Here is a 24,003-nt window from a genome sequence, read left to right as displayed (position 1 = left end):
TGCAATTCCAATCAAAATCCCAAAAGTACATCTCACAGAATTAGAAAAAACAATCCCAAAATTCATTTCCAACAAGAAACCTACAATATCAAGGGCAATTCTGAGCAACAAGAGCAAGGCAGGGACTATCACAATCCCTGACTTTAAATTATACTAACAAAGGTACTGTGATACTAGTAAAAGAACAGACCTGAGAATCAATGGAACAGACTAAAGGATGCACAAACATCTCCAGACATACTCAGCCACCTTATTTCTGACAAAGGAACCAAACAGGTTCCCTGGAAGAAAAACAGTCTCTTTATAATAAATGGTGCTGGAAAATCTGGCTTTCCACATGCTGAAGACTGAAACTGGACACGTGTCTTTCACCCTGCAATAACCTAAAATCGAAATGGATTAAAGATTTAAATATTAAAACAGAAACACGAAATCTGCTGAAAGAGAGGAGTAGGTAGAATGCCTGACTGAACATAGAAGGAGGCAAAGAACTCACGAACAAAACCCAGACCACACAGGAAATACTACAAAAAAATCAACTGGGACATCATCTTATTAAAAAGCTTTTGCATAAGAGAAATCAACAACAAAGTAGAGACAACCAAGACTGGGAAAAACTTTTACCAGCTATTCATCACATAAAGGACTATTTAGAATATATAAAAACTCAAAAAAAAAATGACCTCCCTATTTTGGTACCCCATCCAAAAATGGGCAACTGAAATTAAGAGATACCTCGCAGATGAAGAAACAGAAATGGCAAATAAAAAAATGGACATCAACACTGGTCATTCATGAAATGCAAATTAAAATAACTCTTGAGATTCTCACTCACTCCTCAAAAAATGACTGTTATCAAGAAACCAAAATCAAATGCTGGCGGGGTTGTGGGAAAAAAGGAACCATTCTCCACTGTTGTGTATTGGTGGGTGTGTAGACTGGTGGAAATCAGTGTGAGGATTTCTCAAAAATTTCCCCTTTTTGGTATTTTCCTGAAAGAATTAAAAGCATCATACCATAGTGACATATGAACACCCATGTTTACAGCAACAATTTATAATAGGTAAACCTTGGAAATAGCCCCAATGCCCATCAACCAAGGAATGGTAGAGATGTGGTTTTTTAATATAATGGCATACTACTGTGTCATAAAGAAGGATACGCTTCAGACATTTATAGCTAAATGGATGAACCTTGAGACCATATTCTTAAGTGATATAAATCAGACACGTGTAAATTCCAAAGTTTTTGGTGTGAGACACCAAAAGTGGAAATAAGGACTGAAATGTATAATGAATGATGGAAAATAGGAAGAAAGTGTTCAAATGGGAAGATAAACAAAGGAGAAGGCAAGGAAAAAAGGAAGGAAGGGGGAAGAAAAAAGTAAAAAAAGGAGAAAAAAATGGAAACAAAGCTTTTATATATAGGGAGGGGTGAGGGATAGGATAAAGTAAAATTTATTTTAAAAAATAAAAAGCATTTCAAGCAATACCAGTCTCAAACTTTTAAGAAACCCTATCAGATGGTATAAAAAAGAACCTTAGTAATTTTATATTTGATGATATCTTCATGGGTGAATTTTAATACAATCCTCAGGGTGAGAACTACCTAATTAGTTACAGAGTGAATAAAAGGAAAAGCCCAATGTAAAAGATGAACAATCTTTTCAGGTATGGTGAGAAGACACACAAAATAGGGAGGGTCAAAGTCTATAACGGAATTCACAACTATATCTGTTTGGGGATGACAAATATTAATCAGGAAAATATCAGATGCAAGTAAAGAAAGAAAGAACGCAGGCCAGGGATTTAGCTCAGCGGTTCGGTGGCCTGCCTTGCCAGCGCAAGGACCAGAGTTCAATCCCTGGTACAAAAAAAAAGAGAGAGAGAGAGAAAGAACACTAATGTAAGAACACAGATGAAGAGCAAAGGATTTATTTTTTCCTGACAACAAAAGGGAAAAAAAATACACGAACCAAAAGCAAAAACACATTTCTAATGACTTCAATATGCACTATATATACTAGAAGAGAAGACTGTGTGAAGAAGTTATAGAAGCCACTGACTGCCTCCTTAGTAGCTAGGACTATAGGATGTGCCACTATCTCCAGCTCCGTGGTATTTATTTTCTTACCTTGTTTTCTCACTTTTATTTTCTTTTTCATTGTTTTAACATTTTACTTCTCACCCCCCCCATTTTTAGCAAATCCTTGTTTTGAGGGCTGACTTTCAATAAATTACAGTGAATAAGCTGCTCTGCTATATTCAAAACCCCAACCTCCAAGATATTTTTGCTAGCAAGAGAGAATGAATAAAGCCTACTACAGGTGGAATAGGTGGAATAGTGCTAAGGAATTGGAAAATGGTGGAAAACAAAGAATTTTTGAAAAACAGAATTACACATTGTAAGGTACGATCATGAATAGCCAGGGCAGATAATGCAGGTAGAATAAGATGACACAACTGAAAAATAAGAAGAGACTAATAATGTGATTACTTTAATGAGTACAAAGTTTAAAAGGGTACTGTCGGAATAAGAGCACCTGAAAGTAGAGAATGTCTTAAGCTATGACCAGAGCAACTACCAGAAAATTTTCTGGGGAATGACAACAGCGAATAGAGCAAAAAGAAAAGCTGAAAAAAGGGCAGTTGCTGAATGTGATACCCGAGCTTCTGGAATGCTAATAAGGCAAACTGCCTGAGATTTTGTTACAATGAAGATTCTTACTCAGAAGGCCTGCCTACGACCTGGAATTCTGCATTCTAATGAGTCCCAGGTCTTCCAGGGGTCTGTTCCAGGGACCACATTCAGAGCAATGGGGTAAAGGAGGTTCCCCTAGTTTAGGAGCTTCCACTACTTATGCAAGACACTTTCCTGCTGCATACAGTGAATCAACTATGTGCCTGAAAACACTATATACAAACTGAAATTTATGCCAAACTTTGTAGCATATTCCTGTAATCCCAGCACTCTGGGAGGCTTATGCAGGAGTTCATGCCCTGCCTAAGGAACTTAACCACTTAGTGAGACCTTGTTTCAGAATTTAAAGTAAAAAGGGCAAAAAGTAACTTCATACAAAGGCCCTGGGTTCAACACCCAGCACTGCCCCCCATCAAAATCTATCTTGTATTTTTTCCTTAAAAGTTACAGAAACCACCAACTTCTAGAAACACTAACCTTGTTTTTTCTAATTTAGCTACTGTCTTTAGTTATTGCCTTTTTCATGCCATATCTGCCAAAAGTTGTATTTCAATTAAGAGTTGCATAAATTTTCTTTTCCTCATTGAGTTAATCGGTACATTTTAGGTATACAGTACAGTTACATCCATCATTGGGATCTTGTACCTTTACATGACAGGTCTTGGTTCTCATTTTTTACCCTTATCCCCCTACCCTCCCTTCACCCCTCCACCCTTCCCTATTTACAAATACTTTATTTCCATTTTTTTATTTTCTCATGTTTTTTTCCCCTTTTCCCTTATTACCTTTCCCCTACCCTTCCCATTTCCCCTACACCTTTAGCCCTTTTCTTCCTATTTTGCATTGTCAATGGTACCATTAGGATCTTATGTACAATTACAGTTTTTCAAACTGGAGAAACTATTTGGTATTTATACATGTGTGACTTAATTATTTCACTTAGGAGTATATCCTCAGTATGTATCCATTTTCCTATGAATGACACTAATTTCTCATACTTTATGGCTAAGTAGTATTCCATTTTATAGAAAAACCATATCTTCTTTATCCAATCTCCAACTAATGGGCAACTGAGCTGTTTCCAAGTTTTAGCTATTACAAACTATGCCGCTATAAAACATAGGTGCACATATATCACTGTGATATGATTCTTCTAATTCTTTTGGAAAGATACCCAGCAGAGCGATGGCTGGGTCAAATGGAACTTCTAAACCTAGCTCTTCGAGGTATCTCCATATTGATTTCCACAGTGGTTGTACCAGTCTGCACTCCCACCAATAATGGAGATGGGTTCCTTTCTCCCCACAACCCCACCAACATTTGTTATTGGTTGATTTCTTGATAGCAGCCATTCTTTGTGGGGTGAGGCAGAATCTCAGTGTTGTTTTCATCTGCATCTCTAGAATAAACAGTGATGTGGAACATTTTTTCATATATTCACTTGAGGATTTTACTTCATCTATTCATTTCAGATACCCATTTTTGAATTTGGTCTTTATTTGGGGGGGCAATATTTTTTTTGAGTTCTTCATATATTCTAGATATTAGTCCTTTGTCTGAGAAGCAGCTGGTAAAATTTTTTTTCCCACATTGTAGGTTGTCTTTTAGTTTTAATGGTTTCTTCTTTCTGCTACTTCCCGTACTACTGAGGATTTGTTCATAAAATCTTTTCCTATGCCACTATCTTCAACAGTTCTGCCTAACTTATCTTCCTGCAAATTTAGTGACTTTTTAAATATTTAGATCTTCAATCCAATTGGATTTTAGTTTAGTGCATGGTATGAAAGATAAGGGTCTAGTTTTAATCTATGGCATGTTGAAATCCAGTTTTTCCAACACCATTTATTAGAGGCTATCTTGCTACTACTAAAGATGGTTAGCTAAGTACATCTGGATTTGTTTTTGTGTCTTCCAATCTATTCCACTGATCCTCAGGTCTATTTCTTTGCCAGTACCATGCTGTTTTTATCACAGTGGCTTTATAGTATAGTTCCAAATTGGGAATGGTAATACCTGCTGCCATGTCTCTGTTGCCTAGGATGGCTTTTGCTATTCTAGGTCTCTTATGCTACCAAGTGAAATTTTGGATTATTTTTTCTAGTTCTATGAAATATACTGTTGGAATTTCAACTAGCATTGCATTGAATTTGTATAGCAGTTGTGGTAGTATGGCCATTTTCATTATGTTGATTCTTCCTACCCAGGACTAGGGGATATCTTTCCATTTTCTTATATCCTCTTCAATTTCTTTTTTTCAGAGTGCTATAGTTTCAGGGTAGAGGTCTTTTGCTTCTTTTGTTAGATTGATTCCTAGCTTTTTCATTTTTTTGTATGCCATTGTGAAAGGCATTGTTTCCCTAATTTCTCTCTCAGTGAGTGTTATTTGTGTACAAAAAGACTATTGATTTCCGAGTGCTGACCTTGTATCCAGCTACTCTGCTAAAAGTGTCAATTAAGTCTAGAAGTCTTTTGGTAGATATTTTGGATCTTCAATGTAGAGTATCATATCGTCAGCAAATAATGAGTTTAACTTCTTCCTTTCCTATCTTTATTGCTTTAATTTCTTTCTCTTAATTGTTGTGGCTAATATTTCCAGAACTATATTGAAGAGGAGTGGTGATAGTGGGCATCCTTGTCTTGGTCCTGATTTTAATGTGGTTTTCAGTTTTTGGTCATTTAATATGATGTTGGCTGTTGGTTTTTTAAAGATAGCCTTTATTAAGTTGAGATATAGACCATCTATTCTAATTTTTTGCAGGGTTTTTATCATGAATTGGTGTTGAATATTTGTCAAATGCTTTTTCTGCATCTATTGAGAGGATCATATGGTTTTTGTCCTTGATTCTCTTAATATAGTGTATTATATTTATTGACCTACGTATGTTGAACCATCCTGGAATAAATCCGATTTGGTCAGGATGTATGATCTTCTTGATGATCCTCTGTATTCTGTTTGCTAGTATCTTATTGAGGATTTTTGCTTCTATATTCCTTAAGATTGGCCTGGAGTTCTTTTTTAGTTGGGTTTTTCCCTGGTTTTGGAATCAATGTAATACTTGCTTCCAAGAATGAATTTAGAAGTACTGCTTCCCTTTCAATTTCATTGAAAAGTTTAAAGAGTAGTGGCAATAATTCTTCTCTAAATGTCTTGTGAAATTCAGCAGTGAATCCATAAGGACCTGGGCTATTCTTTATTGGTAAAGAATAGCATTAATTACATTTTCAATTTCACTGATTGTAATTGGTGTTTCGAATTTATTGTCTTCTTCGTTCAACTTTGGTAATTCTTAATCTAGAAATCTGTCCATTCCTTCTGTGTTTTTTATTAGAGTACAGGTTCTCAAAATAAGTATTGACTATCCTCTGGATTTCTGTTGGATCTGTTGTGATTTCACCTTTTTCAATTCTAATTGCATGGATCTGAGCCTTTTCTTTCCTTTTTTTGACAAGGTCAGCTAAGGGTTTATCAATTTTATTTATTCTTTCAAAAAACAACTTTGATTCTTTTTTTTGGGGGGGTATTGTTTTCTTCATTTCCATTGCATTGATTTCTGCTCTAATCTTTATAATTTCCTCTCTTGTACAAGCTTTGGGTTTTTCTTGCTCTTGTTTTTGTAGGAGTCTAAGATTCATCATTAGGTTATTTGAGCTCGCTCTGTTTTCCTAGTGTGCGCATTCAATGCTATGAATTTTCCACACAGAACTGCTTTCATTGTGCCCCATAGAGTCCTGCATGTTGCAATGGCATTACCATTTATTTATAAAAACTGTCTAATTTCTTCTTTAATTTCCTCTGTGACCCATTGATTGTTCAGGAGAGCATTGTTCAATTTCCACGTGTCTGTGAAGTTCCTACAGTTTCTTATGCTATTGATCTCCAGCTTGATTGCACTATGATCTGATAATATATAGGGGATAACTTCAATTTCTTTGCATTTATTCAAGCCTGTTCAATGAAACAGTGTGTGGTCTATCTTGGAGAATGAGCCATGTGCAGCCAAAAAGAATGTATATTCTGATTTTGTGGGGTGGGACACTCTATAGACTTCTATTAAGTCCATATGTTCAAAAGCTTGGTTCAGTTCTAGTATTTCGTTGTTGATTTTTTTGCCTAGATGATCTATTTGTGATAGTGGTGTATTTAGATCCCTCGCTACAATTGTATTAGTGCTTATTTGGCTTTTCATGTTACTTAATATTTGTTTTATAGTTGGAGGCATTAATATTTGGTGCATGTATGTTTATGATTGTCATCTCTTCCTCTTGAATTGTTCCCTTTACAAGGATGTAGTGGCCTTCTTTGCCTCTCTTAATCAGTTTAGGTTTGAAATTTACTTTTGTCTGTGAATCAGACCCCTGCTTTTTTCTGGGCTCCTGTCTCATGGAGAATTGTTCTCCATCCTTTCACTTTCAGTCTATGGGCTTCTTTTTGCACTAGGTGTGTTTCTTGTACACAACATATTGTTGGATTTTGCTTCTTAATCCATTCTGCCAGTCTATTTCTCTTGATTGGTGAATTGAGGCCAGTGACATTGATGTTTATAACTGACATAGCGTTGCATACATTTTAAAAAAATGCCAATAATGCAGTAAACAGTGACAAATACAATTAATGAAACAGAAACAGATCCCAAAGAAACAACTCAAACCTTACTATTTAACTTGGAAGTTACTTGACTGAGGGTATATTTAATGATTATTAAATACATTTCAGAGTTTTGTGTTAACACAAAAGCCAACATAAACTTCTTTTACTTATAAAATAAATGTTTACTGCTATAAATAACAGACTTCTGTAAATCATCAACATAACAGTTTTCTTCAGCATACAATCATTTAAAACTAGGTATTATTTTATGAGCTCATCTCTACATTTCTATTAACTTCCTGAAAATGGTATGCTCCTACTTGTACAGTAATTGTACACAATAAACTTTATGTAAAAGAGTCAAAAAAGCCAAGCATGATAACACATCCCTGAATACCAGCACTCTGGGAAGATAAAGCAGGAAGATCACAAGTTCAAGTCCATTCTGGACAATTTAACAAGATCCTCTCTCAAAATAATAAAATAACAAAAACAATTTAAAAAGGCTGAGGATGTAGCTCAGTGCAAAGGCCCTGGGTTCAATGGGGTGGGGGGGGTCCAATCTTTAATATAAAAGATAAACCCTGAGTAACAATGCAATCCAGGAATACCCAACTGTTTACATCTGAGTTTCCTAGTATCAGAGGCAAATCTTTCTCCTACCCTGATTGCATGAGGGAGTATCCTCCGGAGAAACTTATCTGACCTCCTGCTTTCCTTTTAACTTTTATCCATGGCAAAAGGAAGATCTATCCAGAAAAACAAAACAAAACAAAGAAAACTGGACATGCAGGACTCAATCCCTTCTGGGTTATCCTACCAGTACAAACGGTATATTCTATTCTATGCCAGGTCAACTAGGGGAAGTCTAGACAGCTGGATCAGTAAGAGAAATTAGGGGGAGATAAGTCTAACTTAGAGTCAAACATAGACCTCAGCAAATACATATTTAAGATAGATGAGATATGATCTAAAAGTATGGTGAATGTTTAACTTTTAAAAATTTATTGCACTAAAAGATACACTGTCATTAATCTCTTTCAATCTAAACCTCCTTGCTTTGAATATATCCCATCATTCTTTTTACTTTCTGAAGTAGTTATGGAAGTCCTTTTTTTAACTGCTGTTATGGTTTGGTTTTGGACTATCCCCCAAAACTCTCAGGCACTCTGACATGAAGCTTTTGGAGGGTGTGTGGATAATGTGGGCACTATCTTCATCAATGGATTGATCAACTGTTGAGTTCAGCAGGTGAAAGTGCTGTTGGGAGGTATGAATGAATTCAAAACATTTACCTTTCAGTCATTTTGACTTTGTGGAAGAGCCCCAAGTCTCCTGGTCCCAGATCCAGTGAATAAGGTGGATGAGGAGATAATCTAATGTTTCTAGGAGACTGGCTTTCACTTGGCAGTAGCGTTCACCATACTTTTTTAGATCTTGTGAAGACTCTCAGAAAAGAGAACTTCTAGAAATGCTTCAAGAAGGTGGCAAGAACAATGTGATGTATGTGTCTGAAGCAAGCAGGAAAACTTTGAGGGGCAATGTACCTTTATTGTTAACAGCTTTTTTTTTTAAACCTTAAAACATTCACTGCATACTCTGATCACCCCTTGTAGTCTTCCATTCAGATTTTTTAACCAAGGATAAAGCTGACATTTTTCAACTTCTATCCATCTCTGTAAAGGACAAATCATTTTCTACTCCCTCACAATCCCAACAATTAGAAAAAATGATTTTTTTAAAAAAGTAAAATTCTTCCCAATATGCTGCACTATGTTTAAATATCACAAGAAGGGCCGGGGATTCGGCTCAGTGGTTCTGCTGCCTGCCCTGTAAGCACAAGGGCCCAAGTTTGATCCCCAGTACCAAAAACAAAACAAAACAAATAAGTAAATAAATAAATAACACAAGGAGTTATTAATATGTCACTATTTTAATTCTTTTATTTTTACAGTATTTTTAAAAAAGTTTTTGCCCCCAAATCTTACCTTAACAAAACGCTCATACCGGGCCTTCACTATTGGATTATTTAAAATGCTTGTAGCAGTCAAGACACTCTCTCTTTTTATTTGTTCTTTATATGCCTATGAAAAACAAAATACACTGAAGGTACCAGGAAGCCATGTCATAAAGTTATTTACATAATTAAAACATTCTATACCCAAATCATTTGATTCCTTTTACAACAAATTAAGCCATTGAGCAACAACAGCTATTGGGACCACAATCTAAATCACCTATGGGTTTAAACAATGAAGATCCACAAGCTAATCAACTTAAATAAAAACACTCAGGCCCCAAATATCCTAAGTCTACATCTACTATAGATAATTACTTCTGTATCTTCAATTCTATATATACCTCCTCAGCCCTTAAGTACTAATTTTCATGCTATCAATAGAATAACTTCTCATGCTTCAAGAGTAAGTAGTCTTTCTCTATGCAACAATTACCACAGACTTTAGAGGGAGAAAAGCTAATAATATAAAATGTCTAGTTGCCAAAAAAGGTGTCAAGGGAGTATCAAGAGAAGAGAAAGACAAAAATTAAGAAAAGATTATATTCTCAAAGTACCTAAAGAAATATGATTTAAATGAAGTTCATTTCAGCACAAAATACAAAAACAGGAGTCAAGAATCCTCTATCCTCTACTTAAAACTTAATACTTTATTACCATTTCAGGGTTTTTAGGGTTTTCTTTTGTTTTTTGAGACAATGCTTTGTTAAGTTGCTAAATGGCCCAGTCTGACCTCAAACTTGCGATCCTACCTCAGGCTCCCAGAATGTGGGGACTAAAGTCATGTGCCACCATGCCCAGCTACTATTTGAATCTTTAAATCTACTTTTCTAATTAAATAACTTCCTACAACATAAACATTTGTGTTATTTGAAATAAATATGACTAAATAAAGCTAGCCAATATAATAGAAATATGATAATCAAAAAATTTTTTTCAGGGATATTCTCAAAAAATGCAACAGCTGGTAGTGGTAATCACTTTCTAAATTCATTTTTTCTAGCCATTAGAAAAATGTATCCATTGTAAATCAAATCTTTACTTTCTTTTTGTTCTAAAACACCCTTATAAAACCATCTGGTACCAACTTTTAAAATAACAGAAACCACAGATCAGAGACAACTATGATTTCCTGAATACTTACTATTACCAGGCACCACTTTAACTCTTGATATATTTTAGTCACTCTAATCCTTAAACAATCACATCTTACAGATAAGGAAATTTAGACAAATAAAGATCCATTTTTTTAATGCTTTACTGAACCAAAAAAGTCTTGCTCCAGAGCCCAGACTTTTAAACATAACACAACACTGCCTCTCAAGTACACCTTAATGTTACTCAGATTTTCAATTAACAGTACTGTGTGCAGGTTGGTACACATGAAACAATGGTCAAAGGATGACAAAGGATTGATGGATATTTCAAGGATTTTATTAAGATACATCAAAACTTACCTTGTAAGAAAATGTAAATAAGGACTAAAAGGTAAAATAGATAATATGAAATAGGAAGAAAAGGTGCAAAGGGGACAGGGAAGTGCCAGGGGTTGGGGAAAAGAAAGGAATGGAATATGAGAAAAAGAAAAAAATGGAAACAAAGTCTTTGTAGATAGAGAGGGATGGAGGAGTTGAAGGGAGGTCAGGGGAATGGGGAAAAAATAAGAACCAAGATGCATAATATTAAAGGTACAAATTTCCAATGATGAATGTCATTATAATGTATACATTAAATGTACCAATAAAAAAACTTACCTGCTTCCCTTTGATATGATCAGGAGATTTTAAGTGCTGCTGAACCGAACTATGTAAAGCAGGGATATACACACTGCAAGCACTGCAGTGAACAGTCTCTACTTTCATCATATGATCATCAGCAGTAACACCTATTAAAGAAATGATCCACACAGTTATATTTCTGACAAAGATTTTACTTAGTTTAATTCTTCTAAAACTAAGAATCAGAGTATGTAGATTTATTTTTAATTCATCTACCATTCTCATAAATCTGCATATAGATTTTTAAAATTTATAGGTAACTGGTTAAAATTCTGAGGTGTAATTACATTGTGTTTCTTACTTTTTTTTTTTGTACTGGGGATCAAACTCAGGACCTTGTACTCATGAGGCAGGCACGTTGCCAATGAGATAAATCCCTGGCCCTACACTGTATTTCTTAATCATGTTAAACACTCATGCTATGAGGTTCAGTCTACATTCCAGAAAAAATAATAGAAAGGAAAACAAATGTTGATTGTGTAGTAAAATAAGAACAACCATAATTACAAATTTAGGTGTATAGGAAAAGGGAAAAGATGTCAAAATTATATGTAAAGGAAACAAAAATGTTAGATCTTGAAAATGAATTCCAGAGCTTACAAAAGGCAAAGGAATAAATACAGTGTAAGATATGGAAGCTTATAAGAGAAAATAATACTCTCTGGGAACTGAAAGTGATCTAGTACAGCTGGGCAGAGCATAAGGGGCAAAAAGAAAAACATAAAAAAGAAGATCTAAGTTATAAAGAGCTTTATGTACCATACCTAAGAATATGAAGTTTTTTCTGTAGAGGACAGAGAGTGCCACTGAAATTTCCAGAAGAAATAAGACTATGTCGTAGAATTAGAAATGAAACTAGAAAGAAACTAGTTAGAAAAATACTAAAACTGTCAAGAGAACAAATGCAATATTTGAGTGGTAAACATCACCTGCCTTGCAAGTGCAAGGACCAAATTTCAATCCCCAATACCAAAACAAAACAAAACAAACAAACAAATAAAAAGAGAGGTAAAAAACCAGATCTGGTTGGTAATTTTTTTTTTTCTTTTTTGGTACCAGGGATTGAAAATGACCTTGCACTTGTGAGGCAGGCGGCAGCACCACTGAGCTAAACCCCCAGCCTTGGTAAATATTTTTTAAATGAAAACTGATAGGTTGAGATGTCAACAGGCATTTGAAATCAACAACACTACAGTTTGGAAGACAGATCTGTTAGAAATACAGATATATAAAAGTAATCAACATTAGATATTAAGCTGTGAGTAAATGAGTCCATCAGAAAGAAGCATAAAGGAGAGATAATAGAGTTAATGACAGCGTACTAGGAAAATAACCAAATTCTAAATGGCTCATAGAGAAAAAAAGCACAAATACTTAAAAAAAAATGATGACAGAATAAAGAAACCATTAGGCCAGTGAAGTGCCAAGAAAAAAAACAAGAGGAAAAAATAAGAATGTAGTGAAAAATGTTACCAAAGAGGAGTCAAACAAACCTACAGAAGTTCATGTTGGTAACTTCTGTCCAAACAGCTTCAGCAGACTACTGATGGTAAGTTTACTTTCAACAGCTAATGATGGCATAAAAATAATAAACTGGACGTGAAGAAGCAGAAACCAGTGTAGACTATGTTTAAACACAACTGTTGGGCTGGGGATGGGATATGACTATGTTACTGCTTTCTTAGAAATCTGGTTGTTTAAAGAGAAAACAAAGAAGAAAGAAAAGGCAAGTTACAGGAGAACTATCATTTTGTTTTCTTTACTGTTTTTGTTTTAAAAAATGTTTATAGGCTTCAGAGACAATCAAAAGGAAGGAAAGACTGAAAAAAAACAGTGAAGTTCAAATTTAAATTTGAGAAGGGATAAGAAAGATAACAAAACTAATGAAAAGTATTTTTCATTAAATTCCCTCTAAACTGAAGTGAAAGAGGTAACTGTAGGTGGTACTGATAAACGTGTAATCATGGAAATGGCACTAAAGGAGTTTATTCTGATAACCCTTTGGAGCTACATTATATAGAACTGGAGAGAATCATCTACATTGAAACAGGTCATGACATACAAAATACACATATACATTTCTAAAAACAGTCCATTTACCTTCCATAACCTCTTTTTCAATTATTTTGACTTCTGTTTGATTTGTCTGTTGCTTACGAATGGATGTTTTCTTGAATTTATTCACCATACATTCCTAGAAAATACAAAGAAACCAAAGTTTTCAACGAGCATTTGATAGTTACTATTTGCTTAGTACAATGTTCATTATATGGAAGACATAATACCTACTATATAAGAACCATAATCTGTTTTCAGGGAGCTTAAAATTTAGTTGAAAAGTTATAATAAAATACTAGGAAACTACAAAAAGTTCTAATTTTCAAAATGTATTTTAGGCAATTGGAGAAAAACTAAACAGAGAACAATGAAACGGTGTTCTCAGGTAAATGAGTATTTAAGTCATAAATGACAGAAACCCATTAATTATAAAAAAAAGTTTAATTCGGGAACTTTTGTGAGGATTTAGAGTTCCAAATGATCACTGTATTTCTAACCTTGTAGTAATGACTCTCCTGTCAAAATTATTTTTATATTCAATTACTGGTCCAGCTCACTGGACCCAAGACTCCTGGTCCCGAGCATCCTTCCCTTCTCCAAGCCTCTGGAGTATTTCTGCATTCTTGGCATTTCCACTCAAGTGTACTATTTGTGTATCTGTGAATGTGCTGTATTTCCAAAAATTTTTCGTTCATTAAGAGTAATGTCTGTGGTCTTTGATGTCTGATACAACATATTTCATAGATATTAAAGAAAACACTTAAACTGATGACCACACACTGACAATACAAAGACATTGTAAAAAGAGACCAGGCTCCGTGGGTCTGAATTCAGACTCTGAGGCTTTATGACAGGGTTAATTTGCTGAGCTGATCTTTTTTTTTTCGTACTGGGGATCAAACTCTGGCCCTTGCGCTTTCGAGCTAGGTGCCGGAACCACTGAGCTAAATTCCCAGCCCCTAAGCTGATCTTTCAATCATGATAAAATGAGTTACAATGATTAAGTAAAATAATAAATTAAAATTCTCAGCACAAACCAAGGCATGCAGTAGACGGATAATGGATGATAGGTGTTATCAACAAATGACTGTTAAAGAAATTCTTTTCCTGACACCTCTGCCAGAAACTGCTCTAAGAAATGAAAAATAATTTCTCAAATAAAAAATCCAAACTTTATTACTTAAGAATTCAGATCTAACTGTGGTTTAATTTTAAAACCACTTTCTTTAAATGAATATTCAACTTTGAGACATAGGAGACAACAAACTTAATGAAGTAAATTCAGATCAGATAAAATGCTTCTCACATCTAAAACAGCTACTTACATGTAAGAACTCCATAACTACTTTATCGAATTTGGTTTGTTTTTGAATATGATCTAATGTTTCCTGATGTGAAGAACTTTCCAGATGTAGTTCAATATCTTTTTCTTCATAAGTTCGAAATTTACAAAATGAACATGTGAATGCCATTCTATAAGGAAAAAAGTTTTCTTTAAATATTATTCACTCCTTTAGAGTTCAGAAGAACGTAACATTGACACTAATTTTTACCAGCATAAATGATTTCCTTTCTTCTATTCTATGACTAATTTAAATTTAACTTAACTCTTAAGAAATGATACTTCTTTACACATTTGGACAGCACAATCATTATGCCACTTGGCATTTCTGGCCCATTTTGGAGCTTCTGGGTATGAAAAAATGTAATCAGCAAGGTATCCGTTTCAAGTACCGATGAATTAAAAAGCCAAAGCAAACCTCAAAAAGTATCACACCCCCAAAGTTCCACAAATTATTTTATTCTGTTCTATCTTTAAGCATCTACACTACTACAGTTTTATTATCAACAAGGCCAGGCAGTACACCAGACAACCATAATTCACTACTGTGGAGCTCTTGAGTGATCAAAAGTCCTGTCCTCTAATAAGCATTTCAGGATGACTCAGGCCTGGACTATACAAATGAACTTATTTAGAAGCTAAAGAACTACACCAAAATGAATTACTCCATTAATTGTTTCTACTTCATGCATGCTGCTTTTTCCTTGAATTATGACATTCTTCTAACTGGTTTCTGATCTTCAGTTTCCAATTCATTCTTTTTTTTTTTTTTTTTTTTTTAAGAGTAGGAAAAATTTACTGAGGGAAAGAAAGCATCTAAGTAAGGGACACAGAAGGGGAACCTGAAAGGGGTTTGCCTTCCAATGAATTCTTTACATTGCTATTAGCTTTATTTTTCTGGTTGAGAGAATAGGCTCCAGAGATAATTGCTGGGTTTATATCCTAGTTCCCTTTTGTGAGGATTAAAAATGAATATTAATACACATAGGCACAAAGTAATTACTTATTACTTCCTCAAGGACGTAACACCATTATTACTGGTCAATGTTTCATGAGCTCCTCAAGGCTCAAAAATAAAGTTAAATGGTTTTGAGCTGCCCACGCTAGGCAAACACTATCACTGAGCTACATGCCCAGTGCTTTTTTATTTTTACACAAGGTCTCCCTAAATTGCCCAGGCTGACCTTGAATTTGTGATTCTCCGGCCTCCATCTCTCCTGAGTAGCTGGGATTGTAAACTTGGTCAGCCTGCCCAGCTAGAACTCCTTTTCATGAATTAGTGTAATCCTTAAATCAAGTTTATTCTCTCTGTTCTTAGATCACAATGCGTTTGGAACAACAAACCAGAAAGAACAATTTATTGAATCTAGATACAAAGAGCACACAAGTATACCTAAAAGACCACAATCACCAACAAAAATTATCTGGGAAATCAGATGCAAATGAGTTTTCTTTTACTACAATTTATAAAAACAAAACTGGTATGTATTATCAAGATTACATAATGGCAAAGGGTTCCTGTTTATTATGGAAGGGAATCCACATTTTAGAAAGATCTCCATGAAAAGGTTTTCATATTCTAAATTTTCTCTTTTAAAGGTTAAGTTTTAGCTACCTAGTAAATTCATTTACATGACACAATTCACTCTTTTCCTGCCACACAGATAAGTCAACTTTTAAAGAATAAAACTATATTTTGAATGGGAAATACAGTGAATTTACTTTTAAAAATCTGTATTATTTATTTTCCTAACATAAGCAGTACCAGAAAAACTTCAGAGATAATGATAAAAAAAAACTATCGACAGTTCTTTTTGAAAAATTGCCTAGCTTTATATGTATAATTTGCATTTTATACATGTATTTTTCTATTTTTCCTGCATTCATGTCATAATAGTTTTATAATCTTCATTTTTACCAGTGACCTAAAAGCTCTTAAAGGGATATAGCAAAATTTACATCCCACTTAATCATCCTAGAGCTGGCATTTTTTCAAATTTGGAGCTATTATAAACTCTTATTTTTAGATTATTTTCTTGGAAAGATCAAGGGGTACAAAGAAATTTAAGACATTTTAAAAACTGCTAATTTCTTTCCAGTAGCTACAACACTAGACACTAGCTAATTATCAGTGTTCTATGACTGCACCTTAGCAAATCAGTATTTTTCTCCCTAACAGCACACTATTGTTTACACTTTTATCCAAATTACTGTAAGTTTCCACATTTTCCTAACATAAACGAGCTGTTGTTCCTTCACCAAAGTATGGATGAGACATCTTAGTTCTCTTACTTTATAAAAATAAAATTACAACACATTTTAATTTGGGTGATTTTGATCTAATTTAGACATCAGTCATTTTTCATGACAAATTTTTCTGAGAATGTTTGTTTTTCCCCTCTCAGTACTGGGAATCAAACTCAGGATCTTACACTTGTGAGAAAGTACGTGCCACCACTGAGCTAAAACCCCAGCAGCCCCCAAGACTGCCTGCTTTCAAGTCTTAATTTAGTCAAATCTGTTCATCATTTCTTTTGTAGTTTATTAAATAACTATTTTTAAATAGCTTTTAATCTTGTAAATAATCTGCTACTTGGGGGAGATTAATACTTCATTTTGTTTCCTAATTCTTTTTTTAGGTTTTTAATCTATCTGGATTCATTTCAAATAGTATAAGGACTCAACTGATTCTTATTTTTCACTTGTTCAACCTTTTGTCTTCAGTATCTTATTATGTACTAAATTTTCACAAATGTAGTCTGTTCATAAGCTAATAATTATTTTACATGCACTAGCTTTGTCTATTACCACTTCCGTGTATGTACCCACACATGGGCAGTGTTAGGGATTAAACCTATGGCAATGTACAGGCAAGCACTCCACCATGCAGCAACATCCCTCATCTCTACCATGTATTTTTAACTATTAGTCTCTTAATGTTTGAATATCTAGAAAAAGTATTACCGGGGCCGGGAATTTAGCTCAGTGGTTCCACCACCTGCCTTGCAAGCACAAGGACCTGAGTTCGATCCCCGGTACCAAAAAAAAAAAAAAAAGGTATTACCTATTCACTTACTATTCTTTCTCAAAAATTACTTTGGGATCTAGATTGGAAAAAAATTAAAATATGTGTAATATTTAGATTTCTATTCAAAAATACCGCTATTTCCACATGGGCATGGTCAAGATTTTATGGCTTTCTTCATGCTATGACATGTACTTCTTAATAATACTGTTATTTCTGTATACGTAATAGTTATGAATTCTCATTGTAAATAGGACCTTTTTTTTATACTAAGTACTGACTTTTATATAAATATTAAAAGTCAATCTATGTATCTGACTGAACCTTCTCATTCAATTGTTGGAAATTTTCCATGTCCCAATTCATGTACTTGCCTTTTCTAGAAAGCTTATTTAATAAGCCCAATTTCTGACTTACTAAACACAAACCTGTATCCATCTCCATATTTCTCACTGTTTTTCTCTCTTCTACGCCTTTGTTTTTCTCGCCGAGCCTCAATTCGTCGCTTTTCTTCTTCTTCATTTTTTGGATCAGTTTTTGCTAGAATATCAGAAAAAAATATTGCAACCTAAACTCATTTTTCAATTTACTTTTTCCAATCACCAATGTACAAAGTAAAGATATACAGGTTTTACCAGTGATTAAAAAGTTTGAAACCACCCAGCATTTCTGAAAAGTGATTCATTTTAATAATCATGAATCTTGTTACATTTGCTTATGTGATCATCTGCTACACATTTTTCTCTAAATGTCATTTCTTCTCTTATATTTACTGTAAGCAATAATAACCTTTTAATAACATCCTAAAATCATACTGAGTACCAGGAATACTTTGGGAAAAACTGAAGTAACCTGACCCAGAGTGAAAATGTAGTCCAAAGAACACAGGACAGCCCTGGGTCCAAGAATTCATATTCATATTGTAGGAGCTATCCCACAGTTTCTTAAAATGTATAAACTTACTTTTAATTATTACTGTGATAAATTCACAAAACAAAATTCACCATTTTAACCATTTTAAAGTCTCCAATTCAGTGCCATTAAGCACATTCACATGTTGCGTAGCCATTAGCACTAATTATATAGGCTCCACAACTTTAACATTCCAAACACTCCAGCAGCCATTAAACAGTCATTTCTCATTTCAACCCTATTCTAAGGTTCTGATAAAAACTATTATCTGCTTTTAGCATTCTCGATATTTCATTCAAACAATCATAATCTCTTGACTTTTGGGGGGGGGTCTGGTTTCTTTTACATTCAAAGCTCAATCCATGTTGTGCCATATACTTTTTTTTTTTTAATTGAGTTTATTGGTACAATCTAGGTATACCATACAGTTACATTCATTATTGGGATCCTGTACCTTTACATAATAGGTCTTGATTCTCATTTTTTCCCCTTGTCCCTGCCCTTCCTTCACCCCCTCCTCCCCTCCCCATTTACAAACACTTTATTTCCATTTTTTCAATTTCTCATATTTTTTTTCCTCTCCCTTATTACCTTTCGCCCACCCTTCCCACTTTCCATACCCCTTTAGCCCTTTACTTCCTTTTTCACATTATTAATTATCTCTTTAGGATCCTGTGTACTATTATAGTTTTTCACACCAGAGAACTTCACCCCCTCCTCCCCTCCCCATTTACAAACACTTTATTTCCATTTTTTCAATTTCTCATATTTTTTTTCCTCTCCCTTATTACCTTTCGCCCACCCTTCCCACTTTCCATACCCCTTTAGCCCTTTACTTCCTTTTTCACATTATTAATTATCTCTTTAGGATCCTGTGTACTATTATAGTTTTTCACACCAGAGAAAATCTTTGGTATTTCAGTTAAAGCAATCTCTGTATGAACATTAAAAATAGGGAATCCTAAAATAAAACTAAAAAGGAAAGTAAAAGAGAAAAGGCAATGGTGTAACATTAAAGTAATCCTTAATTCTGAAGATGAAAATGGTCCTTTAACATATTTAAATTGCTTCTTGCTCTTGTAGTTTTATCTTATTCTTTTTTCATTATTTAGAGAACACTTTATTAGTTTCTGTAATCAAACCCATGTAGATATGACCTTACATATTTAGTAGTGTGTTACCCCTGTATAAATGGAAAAAAAAAAAAATTAACATCTCTAGACCAATGTGGCTCTCCATTTCCGTACAATGCCAATTCAACACAGTAAATTGGGATTAACTTTTTCCAAGGTTGACAGCACCGTTAAAGTTTCCCAAAATTCAATTTATATATATATAATTATACATCAATAGCATCAACAACTTTTCCAGGATCTGCAGTCATCTGAACAAAATTATAGACATTTAGTACACTCCATTAAAAAAACAAAAACAAAAAAACAAAGAAAAGAATAATGCCCAGAAAACAGCAAAGTTCTGTTGCTGTTGTGGTACCTGGCACCATTTTTTTTATTAGCATTTTAATCATCATCTGGAAAGAGGACATTCTAGAGGAACATCATTAAAAATAGCTTGATAAAGCACAGTCACTACTACATATCATAAAGCAGGTACAAGATATTTTACATTCACAGAGGTATGATACAGTACTATCCTACATCAATAATACTAGGATCACATATACTTTGTTTTTATAGCTTACTAATATTCCACTGTATGAATAACTTTTTAATCTATTCATCTGCTAATAATATGTAGATTATTTTCACCTTTTTGCTATTATGAATAATACTGCTACAAACACAGTATATGAATCTTTGGATACCTCTAATTGCTTGGGATATATGGCCCTTATAGAATTGCTGGGTCACATGTACAGTCTGTTTAGTCTGAAGAACCACTAGGCTCCCATAATAGCTGTATTTCACTTTCCCACTAGTAGTGGGTAAGGGTGCCAATTTCTCCATATCCTTGCAAACACTTATTTTTCACATTTTATTACTATCTCCCTAGTATGGAGATGGTATGTCATTGTAAGCAAGTTATTTCTCATAATACATTAAACTTTACATTTTAAAAAAATATCTTACAGATGTGCCATTAAACTTTATTCTTAAATTTGATATTAAATATTTATTAAGCATTTGCTAAGTATACAGTGGAACAAGTTTCAAATTATATAATCTCAATACCTTAAAATTTAACATCTACATTATTTTTTAAGAATTTAAATGTATATTCTTAGTTTATTAACCATTTTTAGTATCTTTGTTCACATATTTCATTAAACACTCACTCTACAAAAACCCCACTTATCTGTCACCTCAAACAAGAATGATTCGTTTCCTATTAAAATCCATAAGACAATCTATACTAGTATAATTTAACAAGACTTCATATTTTAGAAAATTCAGTAGTGATCTTTTAAAATGCCCATTTCACAGACAGAGAAGGCCTAATTTAACTAAAAATTGTGGTTTCATTCTTAGCTACTCCATACTATTCTCCAGTTTTATTAAGAAGAAAAGAAAGCAGCTAGGGATTTAGCTTAGTGGTGCCACACCTGCTTTGCAAGCACAAGGTCCTTAGTTCAATCCCCAATACTAAAAAAAAAAAAGTTGGAGGAACATATATAGTATATCTGCATTAGTCATACATCAATTTCTGCATCATACTTTAACATATTTATTTTGCTACACATACAAAGTATATCTAAAATCTATCCCAAGGAGCAAAACTACATTTATTCTAGTAATACCAAGTAAAATTTCATTATTTTGCAAATAACAATCAATGAACATAAAAGGCATACCCACAACATACATTCCACTCAGTATCACATTTTTAGACTACTGATATTTCTTATTACACATAAGTATCAATTATAAAACATTACAGAAAGATAGATTTAAGCACAGTACTTAAACCTTTGAGCTTTATGCTACAGTTCATTTATTTTGAGGAAAAATGTAACACTGTAATTTCAATTTTTACACATGATAAATTAAAATGTTTATAATGTTATAATTAGGGAAAATACTGTTTAAAAATAAAAAGAAAAATAATACAAAACAAATTTGTTAAATCATATGGAGGCTTGGGGACGGGGATTTAGCTCAGCGGTTCAGTGGCCTGCCTTGCAAGCTCCATGGACCCGAGTTCAATCCCTGGTACCAAAAAAATCATATGAAGGCTTAACAGGAGGGATTTTCTATAGTAAGACTTGCCCTAGAATAAATCCTGGCTTGCCATTTATTGGTTGTTTGACCTGGGTAACAAAATATCTGCTTTGCCCCTGTTTTGTCAGCTGTAGAGGATCTGACACACATACCTGTACCTGAGCATGTTGTTTTAAGAATTACACAAGTCATACACACAATGCTCTTTAACATGGAGCCTAATGTGCAGTAAGCATTCAGGAAGAGCTAGCTAACTGTTACTACAATACTATTTCTGTAATATTGTATACATGTACCAATTGTCAAGCAATTTAAATGGGGATAGCTGGGCGTGGTGGCGCATGCCTTTAATCCCAGCACTCAGGAGGCTGACACAGGAGGATTGCTGTGAGTTCAAGATCAGCCAGGGCTACATAGTGAGTTCCCGGTCAGTCTAAACTACATAGTGAGTCCCTGTCTCAAATAAACAAAACAAAACAAAAGGATAAAGTTTTTTTAATTAAACAAAAACACTACTAATATTTCAAAAGTATGTACAGTTTAAAAATCCAGTTTTGGTTTATTTATCTATTCTTGTTTTGTAGACAGAGTCTCACTATGTAATTCAGGCCAGTCTTAAAACTCACTATGGCACTGAGAAGGAGAGAGCCAGAGTTATGTGAAGGAGAACCGCGCCTGCTCCCAACCCAGCAGCCATCGCTCAAGCACCAGGAGGTAGGCTGGGCTCCGATCCACCGCGGGAAGGAGAACCGCGCCTGCTCCCGACCCAGCAGCCATTGATCAAGCGCCAGGAGGCAGGATGGGCCCCATCCACCGCAGGAAGGAGAACCATGACTGCCTGCTCCCAACCCAGCCTTCATCGCTCAAACACCGGGAAGGTAGCCCCCCGCGAACGCACTCTCAGACCTCCTGACTGTGCCAGTCTTTGGACCCACTCTGCAAAGACAGAGGTGGTCATCAAGGGTATTTTTCTGAGTTCCCAACTTTGAACATTTTTAAAGGAAGGGCGTGGGAAACCCGTAATAGAACGTTGCGGAGTTCAACCATTCAGGATGGGGAACTCAAACTGGACCTTGCAGCCCGAGGTCAGTCAGCATCAGGGGGTTCAGCCATCGGCTAACTGAGATCAGGGGTCTTGCATCCTCACTCTGTCTGAGCCATTAAATGGTAAATGCACTATATTGAAATTTTGTTCACTGAAGACATGTTCTGGATTTCAATTTAATTCAAATGATTTAAGGGTGATAGACTAGTGACCACCACAGGTAGGTGGTCAGTGTTCAAGTTGTGCTTGATCTTAATGTGTTGCTGATTGTATCAGTTGGGGTAAAGCATTGCCGTTGATTTGATGAGCTGTTTTCTCTGATGTTATGAAGATGAGAATGTCTGTGGGTCCTTAGAGACACAGAGGCGAGGGCGCAACTATATCAGGAAGATTTGGGTGATAATCCAGAGATTAAACAAAGGACAGACCGACAACAAAAATTAAAATGAGAAAACACTTAAGCAAGGCACAAGGACAGACTTTCAGTTCACCAATGGCAAACAGTAGGGCAAATGAGGATGAAAAGGCCGATAGTGAACCACCAGAACACCGTGAATTCAAAAAACAGGAAGTAACAAAACAGATCGATCAGGCTCTAGAAAAATTCAAAACAGAAATAATTTCCCAGATAAACATAGAGATAGTGAGCAAAATGGAAGTCATGATTCAAGACTCTAGAGCAGAAATTGACAAAAAAATAAATGCGCTCAGGACCATGATAGAAGCCATGAAGGCCCAGCATAAGAAAGAAATGGAAAAAATAAACACCCAACATAGGAAAGAAATGGAATCCATAAAACAGATTCAAACAGATATCCAGGAGATTAAACACTCTATTGAAAGTGTACGCAACAGAATAAAAGAATGCAAAGAAAGATAGGCTCTCAGATATAGAAGGTAAGATTGCAGTCAGTGACCATGAAAAGAGAGGTCTCTTAAAAACAGTAAGAGATCATGAGAAATCGATCCAACAACTCCTAGATGATGCAAAGAAAAATAACATAAGACTGATAGGAATTCATGAAGTAGCAGGAGAAAATACAAATGACTTTAAAAAGCTGTTCGCAGAATTAATGACAGAAAACTTCCCAAACAGAGGGGAAGAATTTGACATTCAGATAACTGAGGCATACAGGACCCCAACTAGCTACAATCAAAAAAAATCTACACCTAGATATATAATAATCAAGATCCCAGAAACCCAACAGAACAAAATACTACAAGCAGTAAGAGAAAAGAAACAAATCACATACAAAGGAAAGCCCATCAGAATCACAGCAGACTTTTCAACACAAACCCTTGGGGCAAGGAGAGCCTGGAATGAGATATTTCAAGTACTAAAAGAGAACAACCTCCAAC

General features: G+C 34.7%; 1 protein-coding gene across 4 annotated transcripts in view; it reads right to left on the bottom strand.

Annotated features, from left to right (window-relative positions):
* Znf326 (zinc finger protein 326) overlaps positions 1 to 24,003 on the bottom strand; it is a 45,422-nt gene that overhangs the window by 7,847 nt on the left and 13,572 nt on the right. For all 4 annotated transcript variants that reach the window (XM_019206141.2, XM_033758258.1, XM_033758257.1 and 1 more), the window contains 5 exons: positions 17,937 to 18,048; positions 14,467 to 14,614; positions 13,184 to 13,277; positions 11,060 to 11,190; positions 9,277 to 9,372 (listed from right to left, as the gene is read on the bottom strand). In XM_019206141.2, the coding sequence (XP_019061686.1) occupies positions 9,277 to 9,372; positions 11,060 to 11,190; positions 13,184 to 13,277; positions 14,467 to 14,614; positions 17,937 to 18,048 (581 nt within the window). The remainder of the gene's footprint in view (positions 1 to 9,276; positions 9,373 to 11,059; positions 11,191 to 13,183; positions 13,278 to 14,466; positions 14,615 to 17,936; positions 18,049 to 24,003) is intronic.

The sequence above is a fragment of the Fukomys damarensis genome, unplaced genomic scaffold, assembly GCF_012274545.1.
Source record: "Fukomys damarensis isolate Sample0158 unplaced genomic scaffold, DMR_v1.0_HiC HiC_scaffold_33, whole genome shotgun sequence".
NCBI classification, from domain to species: domain Eukaryota; kingdom Metazoa; phylum Chordata; class Mammalia; order Rodentia; family Bathyergidae; genus Fukomys; species Fukomys damarensis.
This window is presented reverse-complemented; position numbering and strand designations above follow the sequence as displayed.